The 24,493-nt window shown below is 49.6% G+C and overlaps 1 protein-coding gene across 1 annotated transcript; it reads left to right on the top strand.

The window, feature by feature from the left end:
* Positions 1-21,652: 21,652 nt before the first annotated feature.
* On the top strand, positions 21,653-23,378 carry LOC135292366 (maestro heat-like repeat family member 5). Its single transcript, XM_064406577.1, has 5 exons — positions 21,653-21,828; positions 22,013-22,161; positions 22,404-22,551; positions 22,767-22,954; positions 23,037-23,378. The coding sequence occupies exons 1-5, from the start codon at positions 21,688-21,690 to the stop codon at positions 23,176-23,178; spliced, it is 768 nt and encodes a 255-aa protein (XP_064262647.1). The 5' UTR covers positions 21,653-21,687; the 3' UTR covers positions 23,179-23,378.
* The last annotated feature ends 1,115 nt before the right edge of the window (positions 23,379-24,493 follow it).

Below are 24,493 nucleotides of genomic sequence, written 5' to 3' on the forward strand. Positions count from 1 at the left end.
TTCCAGCTCTTGAACAGCCTGGAGACTCTTGGAAAGTGACCATGGAGCCCCTCTGAGGGCCTGTGACAAATCTGATCCTTAGCAGGCAACCATCCCCAGCCCCCTGCTGCTATGGTCAGTTTCCATGGCAACCATTCCCAGCCCCCTGTTGCTATGGTCAGTTTCCATGGCAACCATCCCCAGCCCCCTGCTGCTATGGTCAGTTTCCATGGCAACCATCCCCAGCCCCCTGTTGCTATGGTCAGTTTCCATGGCAACCATCCCCAGCCCCCTGTTGCCATGCTCAGTCCCTTGGCAGCTCCATGCACACCCCAGGCCAGGGGTGGGTGCCATGGACACCAGCTCAGGCGTGCAGCCAGAGCCCGTTGCCATGGCAACCATTGGCAGCCCCATCCCCAGGTTCATGGGATCCCAGATCCACAGAATTGGCTGAGCTGGGAGGGACCCATCAGGATCCTGGAGTCCAACTGCTGGCCCTGCACAGGACACCCCAACAATGCCAGCCTGGGCCTGGCAGCGCTGGCCAAACGCTGCTGGAGCTCAGAGAGCCCTGGAGCTGGGAGCCTTCCCTGGGGAGCCTGGGCACTGCCCCAGCAGCCTCTGGGCAAAAACCTTTTCCTGAGATCCAGCCTGAGCCTGCCCCGACTCAGCTGCAGCCGTTCCCTCCAGTCCTGTCCCTGGGCACCAGAGGGAAGAGTTTCCCACAGCCCCAGCCAGGGACCCGCTCCCAAGGCTGTTGCCATGGCGACCAGGGCTGGGACCAGCTGGGATGCTCGGTTTCCATGGGCCGGGGTTCAGGAATGGGATTCCCCAATTTCCTGCTCCCTCTAAAACCGCGCTGCTGCTCGCTGCCCTCCCGCCTCCCATGGAAAGAACAAAAGGCAAAGATCCCAGGCTGGGATAAGAACAATTTACTGGGAACAGCAATGAAATAAGGAATAAAGAGGAACAAAAGCAATATTGATAACAGAAGGGATAAGAAAAACTATTTACAGGGAAAACTACAACATCACCACTGAGTGGCTCTTCCTGGCCACGTATTTTCTCCTGCCTGGAAAGGACACCTTTCTCCTCAGGGAGAGAGAGAGAGTCCCTTTCCTGCCCCTGGCAATGACCTGAGGTGGGAGTGAATGTAATGACATGGCTCTGGCCAGACCCTCTTGTTCTTCAATCCTACATCAGGTCACTAGCAGGGGCAGGAAAAGTGGCAAGTGTCTTCCCACCATGGATCACAGGGAACATGGATCAGCAGGTCTCTTCCCAATGCGGGTTCTCCAATGGGGGATGAAGCTGGAGCAGCACACGAGGCTCTTCCCACACTCAGGGCACTTGCAGGACTTCCCTTACTGGTGACTCTGTTGGTGTTTGGTCAAGTTAGAGCTGTGGGTAAAGCTCTTCCCACACCGGGGACACTCGTAGGGCCTCTCCCCGCTGTGGATGCACCGGTGCCTGGTGAAGTTTGAGTTGCAGTTGAAGCCCTTTCTGCAGTCTGGGCAGTGGAAGGGCCTCTCCTCTGTGTGAATCCATTGATGCTGGAGGAGACTGGAGCTGGTCTGAAACCTCTTCTGACACTCGGGACAGTCATAGGGCCTCTCCCCGGTATGGATGCGTTAGTGAGTGATGAGCTCAGAGCTGCACCTGAAGCCTTTCCCACACTCCCCACACTCGTAGGGCTGTTCCCCAGTGTGGGTTCCCTGGTGCACGATCAGGCTGGTGATCCACCAGAAGCTCTTCCCACACTCCAAGCACCTGTGAGGCTTCTCCCCATCAGGAACCTCCTCATGGACCACCAGCTCCAAGCTCTGGCTGAAGCTCTGTCCACCTTCCTGGCACAGGGTGGATCTTTACTCCTCAGAGCAACCTGGGCTGTGTTTGCAGCCCCTCCTCGTGCAGGATCTCCAGGGCTTTTCCTCCCCGTTGGGTTCCTGCGCTGTGGAGCCACTCAAAACGGCCTCTGCCACGAGGTTCTGCCGCGGGGATTTGTCCTCCCTGCTCTCCATGCTCAGCTCCTGCTCTGGGGGAGGAAGGACAAGGACAGGATGGCATTTGCCATGGGCCACAGGCAAGGGCAAGGAGATGCCCCCAGGCTGTCCTGCAGCCGGGGCCCTGCTGGGCTGGGAGATGGAGCAGGAGAGAGGGGAAAGGGGCACTGACTTCCTCCTCACCTGCTTGCATGTTCTGGGGCATTTTCCTCACAGCCTCAATGGGGGTTGGCAATGGAAATCCTGGTTTGAGGAAAACAAAGGATGAGCACATTGACTCTGAAGGTCCCTCTGCCCAAGTGCATCTCTACAAGTCACCGGCCATTGGGGCTCCAGAAAAACCTCCCGAACGCCACGAGTCAGCCTGGAAAAACCCTCCCAGGAGTTCCCTGTCCCTGCTCCCTCCCCTCAGGTGTTCGGGGTTCCCCCTGTCCCAGCTGCTGGGGTCACGCTGGCATTGGGGGTCCCCCTTCTCCTCGGTGCCCGCCCTCCCCAGGCTGCTGGCAGTCCCAGCAATCCCAAAAGCTGCCCCCTCTTCGCTCCCCATTCAGGGATGCCGGGGCTTTTTGGGCTCCCTTTTGGGCTCCCTTCTCCCCTCATGCTCTGCTCCGGGCTGCAGGGGCTCCAAGGAGTCCCCCCTGCCCCTCTCCAGCCTCTGCAGGCTCCCGCCCATGGCGGCGCTCCCCCCTCTCTGGGCTCCCCACTTTGGGCTCCTGGGGGACACAGGGCTCTGCTCCTCCAGGCTGCCGCTGCCGCCAGCCGCCACCGCCACCCCCCCATGTCCCCCCGAGGGGCCTTTTCCGCTCAGCCTTGCACTTCTTCATTCTCCAAACATCCCCCCAAAAAATCCAACTGGGAGTGGCTGGGAGCATGCTGGTGGTCACTGGAAAAAACTGCGCTTCTACTGGGATCAACTGGGATCATGCTGGAGGTGACTGGGATCATCCTGGCAGTGAGTGCCACTGCACTGAGGCTGACTGGGAGTGCTTGGCAGCAAATGGGATCATACTGGGGAATAATGGGAGGGACTGGGAACATGCTGGAGGGAACTGGCATACACTGGGGGATACTGGGAGTGACTGGAACCAAATGGGAGGGTGAAAGAGAGCAACTGGAACCATGTGGAGCACAACTGGTTCATACTGGCATACACCTCCTTGCCCTCCCTCTCTTCTTTTTCTTTTCCTTACTCTTTTCCCTTTCTTCATTCCCCTTCTCTCTAACGCATCTTTTCTATGGCTATTTAATAAAAGCACATGTATTTTGATTTTACTGCAAATCCCCTTGTCGTGTCAGTTTTTGCACCCTGAGATCAGTGAAAAAGAACCTCCACGAATCACGTCCTTAGGACAGATCGTGTCACCTCCTGAACCCCCATTCTAAAACCCCCAAACTTCTACCCTTTCACCCTGAGACAAATTACTATTCTGCTTAAACTTTCGTGATTTGTAGCTCTTCATGTAACATTGGTAATTTTCTCCATGGGTCAAAATCAAAGACACCTCAAAGGCACAGGTGTCTTTGCCTTCATGCCAGGGTCTCTGAGCCCCTTGCCAGGGGCTCGAGCCACCCAGAGCTGCCAGAAGGATGTCCTGGGTTCCGACAAGGGGGGACTTTCCATCTTTAAGAACGAATGGCCAATTCAGAAGAGAACATAGAGCCTTATTCCCTGACTGGCAAGGAAGGGAATTATCGCCCGCCAGGGGCTGTGTACAAATCAGGAACAGGACAGGACTGCTGAGGAACGCTCCATCCTTTTAATGAGCTAATTTTCGGCAAAAGGTCTTCCCATATATATCAATTTAAAAACTTTGGTTTTGATTTTAATTAAAATTTCACCCTTGAAAGTCCAATAGAGGGGATCTGTAACATAAGAAAATAAAACCCATGATTTTGCCAAAAAAGCTCTACAAAACCAACAACTGGCACATTTATAAATAGCATAAAATCAGAGTTTGCAGGTTCCACTGATGAACAAGGAACGTCAGGCGTGACCTGTGATCCTTGTGTTTGGCTTACGTCTGCGTACATGAATGAATTGTCATAATTGCTTTTAATCAAGGAGAGTACATTGACTATTTTAGGCTTGGAAATTTTCCTTTGGTTTGAAGAGGAAAGTAATAAAGTCACTTTGGCCACCATTGATTTCACTGCCACTAGCACAGAGTTATTATTATCGTGGTGGGCGTTTTTATCAAGACTCCAAGACCTCTTGCCATTATGATTGTGGTCTATTTTAGATGGATTCTGCACGCTGAGGTTTGAGTAGTTCCAAGTCTGTGTCTTATGTTTCTAACTGACATCTTTCAAAAGCAGAATGAGCTCTCTCCCTCTGGCTTGTCAGCGTTAGAGCTTGGTTCCACATGAACCACATTGGATAATGTTCATCTGATGTCTGGCCAAATTCCACTGTAATTCCTTGGCCTGAGGAATATCAGGAAGACCTGCTGAGCTCCATGAACACTGTCAGCTGCATGGAAGTGAACGTCCTTGGCTTTACTGAAGAAACTGGAGCTCAGCTTAGGTTAGATGCTCTTGAGCAGGAGAAAGGCTGGAATCGTTTTCTCGAGGCCTGTGTGCCCAGAGGGACTGAGTTCTGGGGAGCAGCTGGGTGTTTCTGCACATGGATGTAAGGGGATTGCCAGACAGCTCAAGCCTTAACACAGGCAAACACTCCCCAACTCTTCTCAGGCAACACTTTGCTTTGGGTTTCAAATTGTTCCTACTTGTCTGTCTGTGAAGATGCCCCTAAAACCACAAGGCAAGCCTCTCAGAACTGGTGTTACATTTCCAGCAATGAAGAAAAGAAACCCAAAGCCAACAAAGTTTCTAAAACAATGATTTTTAGAGAGGAACTTAATTCCCTGTGCAGTGTCTTCTCACTGGGAAACATGCTGGAAGCCTGGGAATGAGGGTGTAAATGGCTCAGAGTCTCTTCTGCTTCTTTTCCAGTGCTGCTGAAACACCTAGTGACCGTGTTTTTTCTCATAGCCCAAGCCACGTTCTCCACGTCACCAAGCCAGAGCCTGGTGATGTGGAGAGCCTGCCAAAACCCCCTGTTTGTTTCCTGGCACTTTCTGGGATGGGCCTACCATTAATGCATTGACTTGAGTAGCCAAATGAGCAGAGAGCGACCATAGGGATGGCACCTCTCCTTCTTCTGACCATGGAAAGTTTTCTTTTGCTGCATAAGGGAAGCTGAAATTTTCCGACTGCTGAGAGACGAGCTGCAGGTGTTTCCTGTGTGCCCAAGCAGGCATTTTCATCCCAACACATTTGTGCAGGCATCTTAATGTGTCTGTGTGGAATTTGAGATTTAAATGTTTGTTTCCTTACCTGAGGAATACCTGGTGGATTTCCTTTCTTTCCTTCCAATTACCATTGTTTTCAAGAACAAAGGAGAGAACTTGATGAGTTTTGTTTTATGGCAGCTCTGCTTAAGGGACCAACAAGCATGGCAGAGATGCCTTTCTTGTACTAATCCTTGGAAATAGCAGAGTTAGTATAGAAAGTCCCTATTCCAAAAAGCCTATCAAGCTGGTGTGAATTCCCAGAGAATCAAACGTGCTTTGCTGATGTAGTTCCCACTTGTTAGGTCAGTCAATGAAATCAGCTGCCAAGTCAAGATCTGCAGGATGTTGGAAAAAATGTGGGGTTTGGGTTTTTTGTTGGTGAAGGAAAGTCATCTCTGGGTCTCTGCCAGGGCAGAAACTGCCACTGCAGAGTGGAGCTTAAACAATGGGTTCAGGGAGAGCAGTTACAGATGGGGAAAGCAGCAGGTGGAACCTCCCTGTTTCCTTTTTCCCCAGCCTCAAATCCTGATAGGCACAGGAGGGAAACTAAAGCTGCAGGAGCCCAAGATGTTGTCACCTTGGCTGTGTGACTTCCTGAGCTGCTGCCTGCAGACAGATGAGGAGCAGCGCTGGTCTGCCAAGGAGCTCCTGCAGGTAAAATGCAAAGGGGCTGCAGGTGAAACAGGGTGCGAGGAATGGGCTCCTCCTCCATGGAAGTCCAAGGCATCAGATGAGCCCCCTTCCTCCTCACCTCCAGTCTTGGTGCTCTTCAAATGAAAATGGTGAGGAGTCCTAGACTGAGCTGGGCTGGCAGGGCCCTGTAAAGGTCATCAGGTGCAAGTGTCCTGCCATGAGCAGGGACATCTTTAAAGAGATCAGATTGCTCAGAGCCATTTTCCACCTGACCTGGAATGGTTCCAGGGATGAGGCACCTAAAAGCTCTTGGGGACCCGTGTGCCAGTGTTGCAGAATGCTCTAAGTAAACAAGTTCTACCTAAGATCTACTCTGATTGCATCCCATTTGTGTTTAGAAATATTTTCCCACATTCTGTTGTAACTGGCACTGTTCAAAAAAGGTGTCCCCCACTTTCTTCAAAGCCACACAGAATTTTGGAAAATGGCTGTAAAATCTCCTTGGGCCTGTTCTTCACACAAGTAAATAACTCCACCTCTCTCTGTTTTTCCTGAGAGGACAGGTGCTCTGTCCTCCGGCTGTTTTCTGTTGCCCTGTTTTGTAATTTGGTGGAGTGCCCCATTTTATCCAATGGCAAAAGAATTGAAGTAGAGAAATGCAGGGTACAGAGACATGCAAAGGCGGTGCAGGAATCCAAGGAAGCCAGGCTGGCTGAGTGGTCAGAGATTTGGCTGTGGGCAGGAGGGGCTGTGGGGGCCTCACTGTCAGCCTCTGAGGGGCCCTGGTTTGTGCCCCCAGCCCACCCTTGGAGGTTTCTGGCACGCAAACAGGGAGAGCTGAGAGGGACTTGTCCTAGCCCCATCTGCTGCCTGGCACGCTCAAGCAGACAGGAACTGCCCCAGGGTTACTGCCAGGTTGTGTGGCAGAGAGGGAAGTGCAGCAGCCAGTGCCACTGGGCTGTCCCTGCTGGGAAGGAAGGTGCCATCCAGCACACGAGGGGCAGGGCATGGAAAGGTAGACACTGCACTGTGGGAATCAGCCCAGTGCCTGTTGTTCAAAGTGAGGAACCCATGTGAGGCTTTGGAATTCCCTGAAAGCGAGAAACTCCAAGGACAGAAAGCAGCATTTCTAGAGCACTGTCAGTGCAAAAATCCCAGCAAGATGAAAACACCTTGATAAATGGATGAGTGGGATTCTGGGCCAGGTTTGCCTGTGATGGCAAGGTCTTGCACATGATGATTGAGGTGCAGATGGTCCATCTTTCTGGATCTTTCTAGGAGCCCTGTGAATCTTGTGAAGCACTGAGTTTGGAAAGTCATGGTTCATTTGACTTCTCTTGATTTTCTTTTTTCCTTTGTGCAGCATCCATTTATAACATCTGCTGAGCCTGCATCCAGCCTGGTGCCACTGCTTGGTGCAGTGAGGAAGAGGAAGGAGACAAGACAGCACCACTTAGTTATCAACCACCTTAGAGCAGGATTGTAGGTTAGGATAAGGGTAAGGTTTAGGCTTAGGCTTAGGTTTAGGCTTAGGTTTAGGCTTAGTCTTAGGTTTAGGCTTAGATTTAGGCTTAGATTTAGGCGTAAGTTTAGGCTTAGGTTTAGGCTTAGGCTTAGGTTTAGGCTTAGGCTTAAGCTTAGGGTTAGGCTTAAGACTAGGTTTAGTGCTGCGGTTACGGTTAGAGTTACTGTTATGACTAGGTTTAGTTTTAGGTTTAGTGTTAGGGTTACAACTAGTCTTAAGGGGTTAGAGTTAGGGTATGATTTTGTAATAGGTGTGCAGAGTAGAATTTGAAATTAATAAAACATTTCAAACCACAACTCTCCTTGTAATTTCCTTCCTTCTTACTCTGTGAATATGCTCATGATTTCCTTGTAAATTGTCTGTTGTTTCTTAAATGTGGAAGTCACCCCTACAGTGTCTTTAGCATGGTGTCAAATTGGGGAATGGTCATCTTCATTTATCCTCTCCAGACCATGCTGCTTTTGGAATATGACCCACTTGTCTGGTTTTGGTCCTCTGTGGTACCTCTGTTTGAGGTAGAAAGGGCAATGGCATTTGCATGAAAAAACAAAGGAGAAATGGGACAGCCCAAATACTCTATGTGGATACAGGCTCTCTGCTGTGACTCAGGAGCATTCGAGTTCCTGCCACTTGGATTTGTATCCCCAAGTGCAATCTCTTTGGCAGAAGGAGAGCCTTGCTCAAGTGAGAAAGCAGAAGGATCAGAGAGGGGGCTCTGAAAGGTCTCCTCTGGTGCAGAGCTGGCAGCGCCTGTGAGGTGAGAGCGGGCCCGGCCTTGGCCGGGGTGCAGCCCCAGCAGAGGCCTGGCAGAGCCCGGAGCAGCCTGAGCCTGGGCAGAGGCAGGCTGGAAGGAGGCCCTTGGAGCTGCAGGAGGCAGCAGCCGGGCCCTGGGTGCCTCTTCCTGGCAGCGGGCGAATCCTCCGCTCTCAGAGCCCGGGTGGCAGCTGGCTGCTCCCGAGGGGAAGCGTAGCCGTGCTGGGCACAGCCCAGACTGGAGGCATTGGCCGTCTGGAGTCCGCCCAGGAGCAGAGAAAGGCCAGGGGCAGCCGAGGGCCGGTGGCCTGGCTGAGGATTCCTACTCTTCTGCCGGCTGCCCTGTGACTCCTGGCAAAGGGCAGCAGTGTGTGCAGCACTCTGGGCAGCGGCGCAGGGAGCCGGGCTGCTGGGCAGGCTGGAGCACAGGGCAGCGTCCTTCAGGCACGGCACTTCTGCCAGGGCAACCCAGGCCAGCCTGAGGCACTGACAGCTTGGCAGCTCACATCTGCAGGAGCCAGTGCCTCCCACAGCTCTGCCAGGAAGCGCCTGCAGGCCTGCAGTTCTGCCCTGAGCCACAGCAAAGGTGTGAAATGCAGAGTGTTTTGCAGAAATATTCAGGGCCACCAGGCCAGCCTGCTTTGTGCTCTCTGGAGCACAGCAAGCACTGCGCAATGCCGCTCTGAGCTGCTGGGAGGGAGGTGTTAGAAATAAACAAAATCTTAGGTACCATTAAATTGAAGTCATTAAAGCAAATGAGAACCTTCTTCTTAGTAAGTATTCAACTGAGCCGGCTCTGTATCTCCCTCTCCTGAGAGCTGAACATACACACACACCAACACAATGCTATTTTTGGTTGCTTTTCACAGCCTTGGGTGATCCCTGTCCCCTTCCCCTTTGGCTGGGTGCTAGGCAACTTACATTCTCTCCTGACAGCCTACTTTTCTGTCCCCTCTCCTCTTCTCCTACCTCTCTTTTATTCTGGTGTTCAACCCTGCCCCTTTTCCAGCTCACAGCAACACCCAAGAAATTAACTGGAACAAATGCAAACCAGAACTAACACCACCTAGCACCAACAGCTTTCATTCTTTTTTCTAATAACCTTTTGGCTGCAGCAAAATATGACCTCCTAGCTCCCTGAGGGAATCATGAGCCTAATTTCAACATATTTTTGGAATGATGATGCATCTTCAGTGAATAGGTTTTCTTTTGGGAAGGGTATAAGGACATGAGTTCAAGGCTGCAGGACAAACCAGCTTTTGTTAGTTAGAAATTTTCGTTATGACCTTCCCATGCATAGTTTTTAACCTTTCTGTAATATCAAATGACCTCTGTTCTGTGATTTTTACATCATTTTGTCCTAGATTGCAAGGAAATGTGTGTATTCTATTTGCCATCTGTTAGAGGTGTTGCTCTGTTATCTTCTCTTAATTGGGCAGTTTTCTTTATCTCTTCCATGACCAATCCTCCCTCTGGGGACACATCTGTGTTAATGGGACATTGAGTGCCACAGCATGACTGATAAAACTACATCATCCCACATTGTGAGAAGCTCTGCCCAGAGGGAGGAGCCAAGCATTCCTAACTGGATATCATCTGAGATTTTGGACACCAGGACAGCCTTTTCCACTGGATTCCCAGAGGAGTAGCTGCCTTTTCCCCTGGATTCCCAGAGGAAGACCAGGCCCATCCACACCACCACTGGATCTTCAGAGGATGACTACACCTTTCTACAGGATCACTGCTTCAACAGAACCACACCTGACACTCCAGGAGGACGGCAGCCACCATTCCAATTGGACTGTTACAAACCCCCTGACCAACAGGTGTCTGTTGGAATGTTGGAGGACACAAGGCAGATGATGGACTTTGGGCCTGGTTAACATAAGAGATTTGATAACAGGATGCCTTGGCAAAAGCAAACAGAACTTTGAAAGTTAGACTTAGATTGCAAGAAGATTAAATCAAAGAGGTTTACCAGAAAAAGAAAATCTCATTAAACTCTGCAAGCAAGAGATGTTGTTATATGCATGTCTGTGTATGTGATTTTAACCTAATCATTGTAGCACACATTACTAGTCTCCCTGAAGTAGTATATAATATAAAAGTGTTTGTATCCCACAATAAAATTGGATTCTGATCACCGAGTCAGTCTTCCCCGTCTCTCTCCATCGCTGACAGGTGTCAAGTTGTATTCTGACTCTGGCAGTGTTGTTTTGTATTACTGCATTGTTTATTTGACTTTTATTTTCTTCCCTAATAAAGAACTGTTATTCCTGCTCCCGCATCTTTGCCTGAGAGGCCCCCTTAATTTCAAAACTATAACAATTTGTAAGGAGGGGTTTTACATTTTCCATTTCAGAGGTGGTTTCTGCCTTCCGTAGCAGACACCTGTCTTTTCAAACCAAGACACATTTTAAAAGTTAAAAGTCATCTATTAAATCAGTAACGAAATGTATAATTTTATCAAGGGGAGAAGGGTGGATTGATTGCACTGTTATTTATGTCTAAAGTTTTTGTGCACTATATATTAGTAAAATTTTGTTTTTAAAGTATAAATACAAAAAACCTCCTGCAACCAAGCTCATGATCCTGATCAAGCCATGAACTTGGCTGGTAAAGAAAAATATATTATTAAACCTAGATTCTCTTTTTCCATTGAGAGAAATGAAAAAAGCCTCATCCAGAAGAGGTTTTTTTCAAGTTCTCATAGTGAAAAAGAGACCCAGGCAGAGCTCAAAACCCATGTTTTGTCCTTATTTTTGTTTATTATACAAAGAAAAAGGGGGAAAAGGGGTTATTGTGAAGGTACATCTTTGACTCCTAAGTAAATAATATAACAGCATAATAACCCTATGATATTCAGCTGCCTAAAATACACTTCAGTGGACACTGGAAACCACAGACAAGCATCCTGAAGTCTGCCTACCTCATGGACAGTTCATATAAGAACTTGATTTGTTTACAATCTATTCCTCAAAATATTAGACCACATCCTATTGTAACTGGACCTGTTAAAGAAGCTGTCTCCCACTTTCTTCAAAGCCACTCTGAAGTTTTGGGAAGTGGAGCTAAAGTCTCCCTGGGGCCTGTTCTTCACAAAGCTGAATAACTCCATGTCCCTCCACATTTCCTGAGAGGAGAGCATTGCTGGCTGGGGGTCTGTGTACAATCCATGAATGGGACGGGAATGCTGAGGAACGCGCCTTGAGCTGTTTATTTTCCAGCTGTTTGGTTTCCACTCTCATTACATGGTTATGACAATGGGAAGATGCCAGCAGCTCACATCCCCGGCAGCACACAAAGAACACCTTCTGGGGTGTGATATGGTTTGATGGTTTTCACTGGGACCCACTTAATTCCTGCACCTGTAGAGACAGAAGCATACCCTTTGCCCCAAGTGGTTAATCAGAAAGGACCTTCAATTTGTCCTGTCCCAGGGTTTCTAATTAAAACAGGGGGATTTTCTTTTCGTTTTGCCTGAGTGTTATTTGAAAAATGCCTAAAAATCTGTGGATCAGGTTCTGCAACAGAGCAGTTCAAGAAATGAAAAATATATAAAGCTTTGTTCAATCTCATCTGTGGTGTGATCTCTACTCCCCCCCTCATTCTTGATCAAGAATGTGTTCTAATATCTGATGTGTCCTCTCAACAATTGCTTGACTTGTGGGAGAATGGTAATGAACAATCTAATCCTTTAAAAATGTGGCCAATTTTTGAGATATATATGTGGGACCATTGCCATTTTTTACTTCTTGGGGCACACCCAAAGAACCAAAAGCTTACAAAAAATGTTGACAAGCATGATTACCTGTTTCACCTGTGTGAAGAGAAGTAAAAACTGCACCAGAGAATGTGCCCACTGAAACATGAGTATTTTTAAATTTACCAAAGGAAGGGTATTTAGTGATATCCATTTGCCACAACTGCAGGCCCTGCAAATACCGCGGGTTAACCGCTCCTGTAGAAACAGAAGGCTGCACAAGCTGGCAGTCAGGGCAAGTACTGATGATAGCTTTAGCCTGACTTTTAGAAATTTGAAACATTCGCACACGTGCTTGCACATTTGAGTGAAAAAAGACATGACTCAGTTTTGCTTGTTCAAAAATGTTTGCAAAGTGTTTGAAATAACCATTCCCAGTTTGTCTGCTCTCGCATTTTCTTCCACTAAAAATCCAGGAAGTGAAGAATGAGCCCTGATGTGAGAAACAAAATATGGATTAGTTCTATATTGCAATGATGTATAAAGACAGGAAAGCCAACAATATAAAGTGTCATTACTGACATCCTTTAGAACTGATCCTTCTAATCTTTTAACCACATTAGCAACAGAATCTCTGATTAAATTAAAAGGTTGTGGGAAGAGCTGAAAAGCCTGAATCACAGCAGCAAGCTCAACAATCTGAAGAGATCCTTCTATTATTTGAAAATCTGATTCCCAGGTTTTAGATGTTTGGTTCAAACAAATTACAACTGATTTATGACTTTTCCTAGATCCATCAGTGAGAAGAGTTATTGCATTTAAAGGTTCCTCACTTAACATAGGTTCCTCTCTAAAACTCAATTTTGCTTGCAATAATTTGTGAGCCACGTAAGGAACAGAACAAATACCTGGAAAATTTAACAATGCATATTGTAAATCATCAGAATTTTGCATTGCCCAATCAAGAGAATCTTTTTTTCAGTGGTAAATAGATAACTGCAAATTTTGACTTGCTAAACTTAACAATGTTGTTCTGGCCTTAATGACAATTTGTGCTATCATCCCTAACACTGTAAAACTAGTCTTTGGAAACCTGTAGGGAAGACAAACCCATTCTATTCTCAACAAAGGATATCTCTCAGAAAGGTCCCATTGAAAAATGAGACCATAAAGTAACATTTTTAATGTGACATTTTTAAAGAAAGAAGTCCAGGCTGAAGAGGTCCCATGTCTTCAGTCACTCCATTCATCTTCCTCAGGTCATGAAGCAACCTCCAGGAGCCCGATGTCTTCTTGTGGATGAGGAATATTGGTGAATTCCCGTGACTATTCATGGCTGTAATGTGATCTTGGACCTGTAATTGCTCCGTTACCAATCTCTTAAGGATATTTAATTTTTTCTCTGTTAAAGGCCATTGATCAATCCTTATAGGATTATTGTGTGGCAGGGGGCCCTCGAACGGGGGGAATAATGTGCAGTGACTCCATGATTGCAGAAGGCTGAGCAATTGCTTTATTGAGCTATACTATATTGTAGTATAGTACGGACTGAACAATTGCTTTATTAAGCTATGCTATATTATATTACACTACTGCACTATACTACTAGGAAAAACCCATCTCCATTCCCAGCCAGTCCAACACACTGGATCCAATTGGTCAAGGAATCCAACACCAGCACCAGAGTCCAATTAGGAAACTACCTTTTGGTAAACAACCTTCAGAACACATTCCACATGTGCGCAACAACAGGTGCAGAGATTAAGAGAAGAATTGTTTTCTCTGAGCTTTCTCACAGCTTCTCAGGAAAATCCTGGCAGAGAATGAAGTCTCTTTCTGTCCACAGAATATGTGAATACCACAAGAGGATGATCAGATTTCCAGTTCAGGTTTAAAGTGGTAGGTTTTGATGTGGTTTCCATCACAGGCCGACTTTCAGTTTTGCTCCCTTCCCTGATGGTGAGAAGCTTCTGAACAACAAAAGGACACACTGTGGCTGTCCCTTCTTCAGGAGCTCTGCTTTACACTGTGTTTTCTTTTTCTCTCTCATCACTCCTGTATCTGATACAGAAGAACAGGTAGTGTTGGCATAGTAACCAGCTGCCCCAGGAGCCCTGCCAAGAAAGGCGCAGGAGCAGAGCTCCAAGTTCTTGGCAGTAGGGTTATAAATAAAGTTAGCTTTTGTAGGCAGGGTCATGAATTGTTAATTAATGCAATCAATTGTTATACTTAATTTAGGTAATAAGTTATAGAGTAATAAGTTACGGAATTAAATGTGCTGAAATAGGAATGCATGCCCAGTAGAGGAAGGGTGGTGAGATCTGGGTGAGGGAATTTGCTAGAAAACTGCCTCAGGAGATGATGACATTAATATGAAACATGATTGCAAGAGCAGGCAGCCAATGAAGCCTCAGAACTCTGGAATGATTGGCCAGAGATGCACCATCTTATGGAGCAACCAACAACCAAGACAAGGAGCAAGCAACAGGTGGATTGAGAGCGCACCAATCCTGTGGCTTTAAGAGACTTTAAAAGCCCCGGGTGTTGAGCACCTGGGTCTTTCTGCCCAGCCCGTGTCCAAGGAAACACCCTGTGCAGCATGCAGCATGGTTAGCTTGGAACTCAGACTTGCCGCCCAGGTCCCAGGCTCACCCTGGGCTCTCCTCTGAGCTTGTCTTGACTTTCAATAAACAGGCCCGAGCCTTTGGAAAGATCTTGGCTTCATTTTGCCAATTTCACTCAGGAGTGAGGCTCTTAAGACAGGGTGGCCAAACAAACTTTCTGCTTGTGTTGGGTTTTCACCAGCTATCGGTCATGCGAGTTTTTCAACTAGAAAATATTTTCTGCTGAATCATGACTCCCGTCACAAAGTGTTAACTATCCAAATCTAGCACACAAATTCCACACTGAGAGGAGCTAGAAATAAATTTATACTTCTTGTACTAGAGGAATTACTTTCATCTATACTACAACACTTATCTTTCAGCCAAATGAGGCTGCCACATAAAGGAAGGAGGTCAAGGGCTTCTCTTTTCTTGGCTACTTTTTTCCTATTCTTTTTGCTTTGTTTTGTGCTGTGGCCTCATCACAAACCAATATAGAATGAGATTGGTTTGCCAGACAGCAAGCTGGCACCTGATGAAAATAAATTGAATAAATGTGGAAAGCAGAAAATGGAGTGAAATTTCTTACATGGAGAAATAATTCAACTGTGTTAACTGTGCTATTAGACCTCTTAAAAAAAAAAAAAAAAAAAAAGAAAACAACAAAAACCCAGCAGATGAAAAAGTCACTATGGCTTTCAGAATCCATTATGATACAGAGTTGGATATATAGAAACAAATAATGTAAAGAAAAAACCCTTTTCTTTGATTGCATTAAACAAATGTTAGCGGTGGAACATCAGTTACTGCATTCACCTACTACATGAAGAGAGCTGTCACATACATGTGATATAGAAAACACCCACCCACTCAGCCTGAAATACCCACAGGCCCACTTTTGAGCAACTAGTGACATGTGCTCTGTATGCATGACCACTCTGCAGTCAGGTTTCTTGTGTGCCATCAGGATGCCTATTAAAGATGGAGATCATAAAAGAATTAAGGAGTCTGTAACATGCATTGTTTTCTGCTCTATTTCCTAGCCTGAGGGATTAGTCGGTGTAAACAGCTCAGGATCTCCACATTTTCCAGATGAGTCTGTGAAAAGAAAACAGTCATGAGAGCATCCAATACGAAACTTTGAAAGAAACGGTATTGAAGGCTGTCCTGACTTGCAAAATGATTGGTGCTGGTTTGCACTGTTGGAAACTCCTTGCTCTATGCAACCTCTTGTTTTCCTGACAATGAAGTCTGTCATTCCTGAGTAACAACAGGCTCACACTTCCATAGCAAAAAGGTACCATCACAGCACCTAGGTGTATTTCCAGTCAATCACAGTCCACTTATATCTCACTAAGCCATTCTGAAAGCTTCCTTATACATTTTACATCTTATTAAAAACCTATAGTATTTGTTTAAATAATTTAACTTTGGAGACAGGAAGTTTTAGAAGTGACTCTCACAGCTGATGTTCTTTAAGTTGCTTGCAGCTGGTTACTGCATAAAGCAAGCTGCCAAGCTGGATGTCAGGTCCCAATATCCCTAAAGATTGGTAGATGATCTGGGTCCCAAGTGCAAAATCAGCATTCAAATGTCATGTATTATTCAAAGCATCAGATATTTCAAGTATGAAGAGACATGGGTTAGCTGCTTCTCTAACAAAAAGAGTTTCCTATCTTATAAGCTGGAGATGATTTAAACAATTTAGAAGTGATTTAGAAATCACTTGGGGTGATTTAAACAGAACTCTCCACAGCTCTCCCACAGCTTTCTGAAATATAGAAATAGTATTTAATTTATGCAGCCATTTGTAAAGAAGAAAACAATTTCTTATGTTCAATAAACAGAAATTCTTTTATTCATAAAAGTCATCCTAATTTTACAGAACAATGAAAGTAAAATCAGAAAAATATGCTTCTATTTACAATGCAATTTTCAGAAATCCTTTCTCTGCTAAGTCATATTTGATGGGATTTTTAGCTCTTTCACCTGCACTTTCAGAATGCAGTCTGCTCAGAATAGTGAGCGAGTTTCTCCTAATTCAAGAAGCTGCTCAACTGCAGAGCATTGACAACTGCCTTTGTGAAATCCAGTATGAATTCACTTGTGAAAGTCAATTAGAATTTGGTATTTGGTTAGAGATTCTTATGCACACAACATACAGACACCTTGCCAGTCAGAGTGTCTCAACATGGATGTGCACAGATTTATTTTACTTGCAATTTGTTTCTTTACCTTATCACAGAATGAGATCCCTACCAACATAGGGACGAATTAAATCCCTTGCCCTTCAGCACTAGGGGTATTCAGCTCTCTGCTGTCATTTTTTAGCAGCCTGCTGATTTCCTGCTTGTAGATAATTGTATTACAATATGCCAGAAACCCATCACAGAAGTAGTGTAAAGCATCTCAGTACTTCTGTATCCCTTCTTCCTAAGGAATGCAAATTGATTCCTCCACCCCTCCTTGCACTCTTTTGACATCCACTACAGCTGCTCCTTGTCACATCTTATGGGCACATAAAGAGCATGACACAACTGACACAGGTTCCAGCAGTGCAAACACAAAGTGCATAAAGTTTTTGTTGTCTGGTAAGTAACTTACCATGGCAGTCATGATGTAGATTACAAACAAACAAACAAAACAAACAAACAACAACAACAAAAAAGCTGAGAAGATATTACAGATTTCCATAGATCAAAAAAACAAATAACCAAAACAAATAAATGTAAAAAATAGATAGACTGAAACTCTTAAGCTATCAAGAGACCAGAAAATTTTAAAAAGCAAACAACAAACAAATCAATGCTAGTCAAGCCTTTTTTGTTCTCTGTTCCTCCCTTTTCAAGCCCTTCAAGCCCTGAGCAAATACGAGTGCCCCTCCTTTGTAAAGCAATTTGTCCAGCTGATGTTCAGCACAAGATCTGTTGAACTTCGTCTGCAGGCTCAGAAGATCCAGTGTCCTTTGGCCACCCCCAGTTCCCACTGAAGATGGGACCACCTGCAGAGCAGAGGGGACCAGCTGCAGCTCCAGGCCCAGCTCTTGCTGCTCACAGCTGATCCTGTGGCAAGCTCCAGGAGCTCCTGCCATCTCCCTCCCTGTTGGCAGCTCCCTCCCTCCAGCCCACAGGCCCTGCCCATCCCCTTTTTTCCCTCCCAGCTCACCCCTTTGCTTTGCCTTCCCTTATTAAACAGTTTGACTTTTTCACATGACCTGTGGCTCCTTCCGTGGAGCTGAAGCAGGACAAATCCTGAGCCCGGGGACACGCAGGGCCCTGCTGCCATTCTCTTCCATGCCATCGTCTGTGCACGGGCAGAGAGGAACAAGGGCAGCTCAGGCTGCAAAGGTCTCTGTCCTGCTGCTCCAGTTGCACAGCACCGTGGAGTTGAAGGTCGTGCTGAGAACACTGAAGGGAACAAGGACCCTGGGTTTTTGAAGAGCCAGCTTGAGTATGCTCTTCCATGGCAAACATCCACCTAGGGCAGAGGAGCTTGCGGTGCTGGAAGTTCTCCCCAAGAGCACCCTGAAAACACAGCAATACTCCATGCATAAACAGGGACAGGAAGAGGGCAGAACCAGAGACCATGGTGGCCTGACAGTGAGCTTTGGGTGTGCCTCAAAGCAAATGAAGCAGCAGCAGCAGTGCAGTGTCTGTGACTCAGAGGCGCGAGCGTCCCAGTGGCCGCAGCGCTGTCAGGCAGTGCCTGCAGGCTGGGTGCGCTTCTGGCAGCTCTGCTCTCCCCACAAGTGAGGAATTGCAGCCCCTGCCTCAGGCCCACTCAGAAAGCCAACCAAGTGAGACCAGAGGCAGGGGACCCTTCCTAGCTATATTGGGCATGGCTGCAAAACAGCCACTGCATCTTCCTGTGCCCGTGTTTGGGGTGTGCTGAGCCCAGAGCCGGCCAGCTTGTGCTCTGCTGTGCCAGGAGCGTTCTGGGCAGGCAGGAGAAGTGCTGTGTGCACAGCGGAGCGTCCTGCAAGGGGCTGACCAGAGCCTCCTGCAGGAACAGGGCTCCGCTCCCTGGCTGGGAACAGCCTGGTTTTGCTGCCGTGAGCGCAGGCAGGAGTTCAGGCACGTGCAGAGGCAGCGGCAGCTCGTGTTTGTAGGGGCCCGGGGCTGCGCGCCCAAAGCGACACGTGGGCATGGGGAAGGAAGCGACACAGAGCTGGGGGAAGGAAGATGAGCTCGAGCTGGAGTGCCTGTGCTGCAAGGAGCAGAAGGAATTCAGCCTTGCCAGGGTTTCTGATGTGTGTGTTGGTGTTCTCTGGGAAATGCAGACATTTGGGGAAGTGTCTTTGGAGAAAAGGAGCTTGATTATCAAGGAAACTGCTTCCCCAGGTGCCACCGTCAGAGTCCCACCTGCTCTACCCTGGCTAGATGTTTCTTTTCACCAGATGGAAAGAGGGCAGCTCGAGTCCTGGATAATTTCAACTGATTTATTGCAAGGTGCAAAAGTGATAGGAAAAGATGGAGGATAAACTGAGGAATGGACGGTGAGTCAGAGGGACAGCAGGATCGGGTAACAACCAGTTAGAAGGACACCAGGGTGAGTGCAATGTCCTTGGGAATTGACGCCGGCAGTTATATACAGACACGAACGGAATGGGACCACACCTGAATAGCGTCGTGAGCTCTTTATTTAAGAAGCATCAGTCTCATTACATGGCTATGGCAGCTGGCTATCCAGACAGAAGGCTGAGGAAACTTAATATTGCAACATATTATAAGATAGTTTCAGACTCAGTTTCAGACAATTACATAGAGCAAAAGCATATTGACAGTCGTTCTATCCAACCACATGAAGCACACGTAGCTTTGGTTAAAACAATAGTAGCGTTTTCTCTCATACAATGGTTTGTTTATAAAAGACAAAGCACAGAGCCCTATTCATATATAACCTTCTAAATATTTACTAAAATATACCTTTTTGCAACTTAAAAAGCCAAACTACATAGCTTTATTGTTCTATTTCTCATGTCTTCGCTACTGCTGATATCTCTTTTCTGCTGCTTCAGCATTTCACTATCCTTACTGTCTCTGTGGCCTTTCTTTTTCCCAGCTTTCCTAAAATCTCTAATCCCATGGATTCCTACAGGGAAAGTTACCATTTTTAAGCACAGCAGCAAGTAAGAGGGGTTAGGCACAAAATGACCCAACTCGTGGGTCATTGGAAAGTTCGTGGGGAGGGCAAAAGGTGGCGTGATACATGTTGAGGGGGATGGGGAGGGGAAAAGTTTTTACAGGAGTAACTAATGAAAGATACAAAGGGTACGGATGTGAAAGGGAGTACAGCATTTGAATCAGCATTTGAATCATGGGAAAGGAATGAATTTTCTCTAATGTAGACAATGGTGCTTTCCCACGTTATTCCTGAAAATCTGGCTTTCTCACCCCCAATCCCCACGCCCAGGAGCCCCCAGTGAGGTAGGTGCAGCTGTCTCCCTTTGGCTCCCTGCGCTCCTTTCAGTCCTTGAGGCCCCTTGTACTTGGCAGAGGAGCAGGGAAGGGGGAAGGATGTGAAGAGCAGCTTTGACATCTGCCGGGCCTGCGGAGACCAAGCCAAGCACCTGTGGTAGGGTGTGTTCCCCCGCTTTGAGCACAGGTCTGAGACGATCCGTCTCTGTCCAGATGAGAGCCCAAAAGCTCTCATGGAGAGCTGTGAATTCAAAGGCCTTTATGCACACACTAATGCCCGTTCCCCTGACTGCTGTGTTTTAACTCTTGGCAAGATGCATTCACATCTTGCTTGCTGGAAGCTGCTCTGCTCCAGGGCCAGCACCGAGCTGGGCTGTGCGAGCCAGGCACTGTGGAGAGTGCTTCCCTGAGCACTTGGTTGATTTTGGTGTGTCCCGGGCTGCCTTAGACACTTGGGGCAACCTATTCCTTCCAATTGGAGGCACTTTGGGTGGGGTGGGGGAGGCCCCAGAGCACATGGCAGCGTGTCTGAGGGCCCTTTGTGACACGCTGCAGCAGGGTCACTGTGGAACGGAGTTGGACAGGGTGTGCCAGCAGCCCTTTGTGACACACACTGACATAGGTGCTGGCGGTGACGCAGGCAGGCCCCAGTGCTCGGTGCACGCGACGGGACAGGATGGGAGAGAGCGGTGCTGTGAGGAGACCCCGCACAGCTGGCTCGTTCCTTGCTGACCCGGAGCTTTTCCGAGGCGTTACTCCTGTGGCTGGCCTTGCGGCCAGACTGCGGGACTTGGTGACTCAGAGCTTTCCTGAGGCATCTCCCATCCCTGCGGCCGGTGCCCTCGTGGCCAGGCTGTGGGACTTGGTGACCTCCATCCCTCACAAGGAGTCTCCTGTCATTGCGACAGGAGCCCTTGAGACCAGAGTGCAGGACTTGCTGTCCTGTGGCCTTCCTGAGACTTCTCTGTCGCAGGCACCTGGAAGGCGCGACTGCAGCACCCGCTGACTTGGACCTTTGCAGAGGCATCTGTCTCGAACGTGCCCTCGAGGTCAGACAGCGGGATGGCAGGCAGAGTTCTCAGCCTGTTCAGGATGCTTCGGGGGAAGAAAAAGAATGGCGCTGCAGCTGCCCCAGTGCAGCAGCCTGCAGAGCCAGAGCAGTTGCAACCACTGCAGGACGGTGAGTGGCAGAGCTGGGCCACAGGGCTGGTGCCTGCAGCCAACCTGGCCCCATCCCATCCCTGCCCCTCGGACATGCCCACGGACAGGATGGAAGAGGGGCCAGGGCTGCCCTCTCGGTGGCCGTGCTCTGTCTCTTGGGCATCCCAGGGCTGTCCTTGCCTGGGGATCATAGGGCTGGGCTGTGTTCTCCAGCCTTTCCTGCAGCCCCTCAGCTCTGGCTGCACTTGCTCTTTGCCAGATGCAGGAAAGGATGGGACACGAGAACAGGATCCCACCCGCGGACGCTTCCGCAGAGCAGCGCAGGTACCTGCGGCCATCCCCACCTGGGCTGGGCCTGCTGGCACTGCTCGGCACAGCCCCGCGCTTGGAGCAGACCATGGAACGTCCCTCTCTTCCCGCCCTTCCTTCTGCTGCAGGCACTGCGGAGGTTCCTGCGTGTTCGGCGCAGAAAGACCAGAGCCACTGCCACCGAGGGCACGGCCGAGCCCGGCTCCAGGCCCAGTGAGCTGCGGGCACGGCCTGGTGCCAGCGCGGCGTCCTCTGAGCATGCGGCAACCTCGGTCAGGGCAACAGCTGCGGGCCAGGCGAAGGCTGTCATGGCCCCAACTGAGGGCACGGCCAGCACAAACAGCAACAGAAGGACACCAAGGACTCGGGCCATCTCAAAGACGAACAGCACGCCCACTTGGACTGGGATTCCTGCTCCCATTCCGGATATTTTTTCATCTCAGCAGCAGGTAAGCAGCCTGGGGCCAGGGCTGCAGGCCTCCCAGGATCGTGTGGCCCCTTAGGCCACATCCCCTGGGCCCCCTCAGCCATTGAGGCCAGCACAGTGGGGTGGGAAGGCAAGCACTTCCTGGGGGAAGGTGGGCAAGTTGCTCCCTTAGACAGCACTCCAAGCTATCCCCATGCCTCCTCCAGGTGGCAGCCAGGGTGGGGGACATTCATCAGAGACTCATGTCCCGTGTCACTGCGGACACGGGGCTGGAAACAGACTTTCTGAGCCTGGCTGAAGAGCACCCTGCTAATGTGGTGATGAGCCTCCTGCGCTGTGCCCCATCCTGTGACAGGTACGGGGCACAAGGGCCTCAAGAGCTCGGTGCTCACCGGCCCATAGGACCCCTCACCCTGCACAGCCTGTCCAGTGGCGTCTGCCAGAGAGACAGGCAGAGAGCTCCAGGACCCTCGGGCCCCTCTGTTTCCTGAGCTGCTGCCATGCTCCCCCCCTGCCCCTCAGGGCACCAGGGCTCTGTCACCCGGCCCCACGCGGCTGCACAGGGCACGGTACTGACGTGCAGCTCTGCTCCCACAGAGCTGCTGTACTGATGTGGAGAAGCATCGGCACGTCAAGACCCGCAGTGCAGAAGGTGCTTCCAGCACTGTTCTCTGTGATAGAGGACAGGCCACTGTACAGCATGTTCTTCTACAGTGGGGATAATGAGGCCGTCTTTGCCCTGGCTGTGAGTTTCTGCAACTGGCCTTTGCTCACCCTCCGGGTTGCCTCTCCATGCTCTCCCTGCCCTGCAGCTCCCTGCCTCAGCTGCTGGGCTGAAAGCTGGGCTAGGGGCAGGCTCAGGGCCAGCAGGCCGGCTGCTCGCCCTGCGTTTCCCCTTGGGCCCTGCCACACGCACAGCTGGGCACTGAGCGCTGCTTCGGGCTGCTCTCTCCTTTGCAGGCAACTGTGGTGCTGTGGAATATTGCCCACATGCCCGAGTGGCACGACGCAGTAGTCCTTCATTCGGCCCAGCTGTTTGTGGCTCTGCTCTTCCAAGTTTTCTCCACCACAGAGCAGATACCAGAAGAGGTTGAGGACTTCTGGAGAGCGTGCCAGGAGGAACACCGCCTTCCCACCAAGCCTAACAGGTGCCAGTCGCCCTGTCCTTCCCATGGCCCTGTGGCCAGGGCCAGCGCTCCCAGTGTGACCTGGCCTTTGCTCGGCACACAGGTTTGCAGTGCAGGCCGTGAAGGCTCTGCTCTGCCAACTGGGCTTTGAGAACAAGCTGGTGGCTCTGGAGTGCAAGCAGGTCTGGGACACCCTGCTCTGTGCCGACACCCAGCACTATGCAGTCGGTCTGCTGGCCAGGTGAGAGCCCCTTCTCCCCGCCGCCACCACCATCATTTGTGCCCTGTGCCCAGAGTGCCCCACACAGTCCCTGTGGTTTTGGGCCAGAGTGCCTTGTCACATAGGGGCACCCAAGCAGACTGGAAAAGGCTGGCAGAGGAGGGTGCCCGGGAGCAGCTGCCTCCCAAAGCACCCACGTCCCCTGGCAGGGTGCTAGGGACAGATCAGACCTCTGTGAGTCAGTCCTGGGAGAGGTTTTCCTGCCTGGCTTAGGGCTTTGGTGCCTTTTTCCTCCTACCAGGGAGATGCGCCGTGGCTTGGCCCCCTTGTGTTCCCGCATGGCCTTGCACCTGCTCAGCCTGCTCATTGGGAAGCAGCCACGCTGGCATCTGCCTGCCCTGGCGTTCTTGGTGGAGGTGAGCCTGATGGCCAGCGCTGCCTGGCTGAGCTGCCTCCCAGCTCTCTGGCCTCTGGTAGCTGCAGCCCCTGGGACGCTGACCATGCCTGCTGCTGCTGCCTGGGCCCGGCCCTGTGCGGCTCCGGGCTCATGCCGGCCAGGTCCCCATCACTGCCCTGTGCATTTCAGCTCCTGGAGTGTCTGGACTTGAGCAAACACGGTCACAGTGCCCTGTCGGTCGTATCCAGGCACCTGCCAAGCGAGTGCAGGGACAGGCTGCGCCTGGAGCTCAGAGGCCTCGTGGTGCTCAGCAAGGAGCCCTCGCTTATGGCCCCCCGGGGCAGAAGCCCAGCGGGGAGGCCGGTTGTCCAGGATAGCTCAACGAGGGTCCAGGATCGCCCAGCGGGGGGTTCAGGCAGCCCAGGCAGCTATAGTGATTTGCAGTCAGCTCTTTAGTGATTTCAGCTCTTTTAGCTCGCCTGGGGCCGTCACCCTAGGTATCGCCGCAGCAGACGCAGAGAGAGAGAGAGAAGCGCTGTGTGGGTTCCGCAGGGTTCTTTATTGGGGTCTCCGCGAAGGGTCCATTGACAGCTCTCCTCTCCCGAACCGGGCAGAGCTAGGGGTTTTTATACCTTATAGGGGGATTGAAAACTGTCCAATAGTAAGGGTCAGGGGAAAAAGTGGCCTATGGATGTACAGAGAGATAACAGGGTCCGAAAGGCGGAAGAGAGGGGCTTCTAAACCCTTAGTCATGCTGGCTTGGTATTTCCTAGCTCAGGCTTCTGATCTCCAGGGCCTTGCAGGCCTTGTGCCTGCTGCAACTCCACTTTCTGTATTTAGAAAAAAGGCATTCCCTATGGTTCTTTTAAAACAGTGGACAAGGCATGAGAACATAAGTAACACGATGACAATTACAAGAAAAATCCACAACATTCCCTTAACC

This window comes from Passer domesticus, unplaced genomic scaffold (genome assembly GCF_036417665.1).
Source record: "Passer domesticus isolate bPasDom1 unplaced genomic scaffold, bPasDom1.hap1 HAP1_SCAFFOLD_311, whole genome shotgun sequence".
Classification (NCBI taxonomy): Eukaryota; Metazoa; Chordata; class Aves; order Passeriformes; family Passeridae; genus Passer; species Passer domesticus.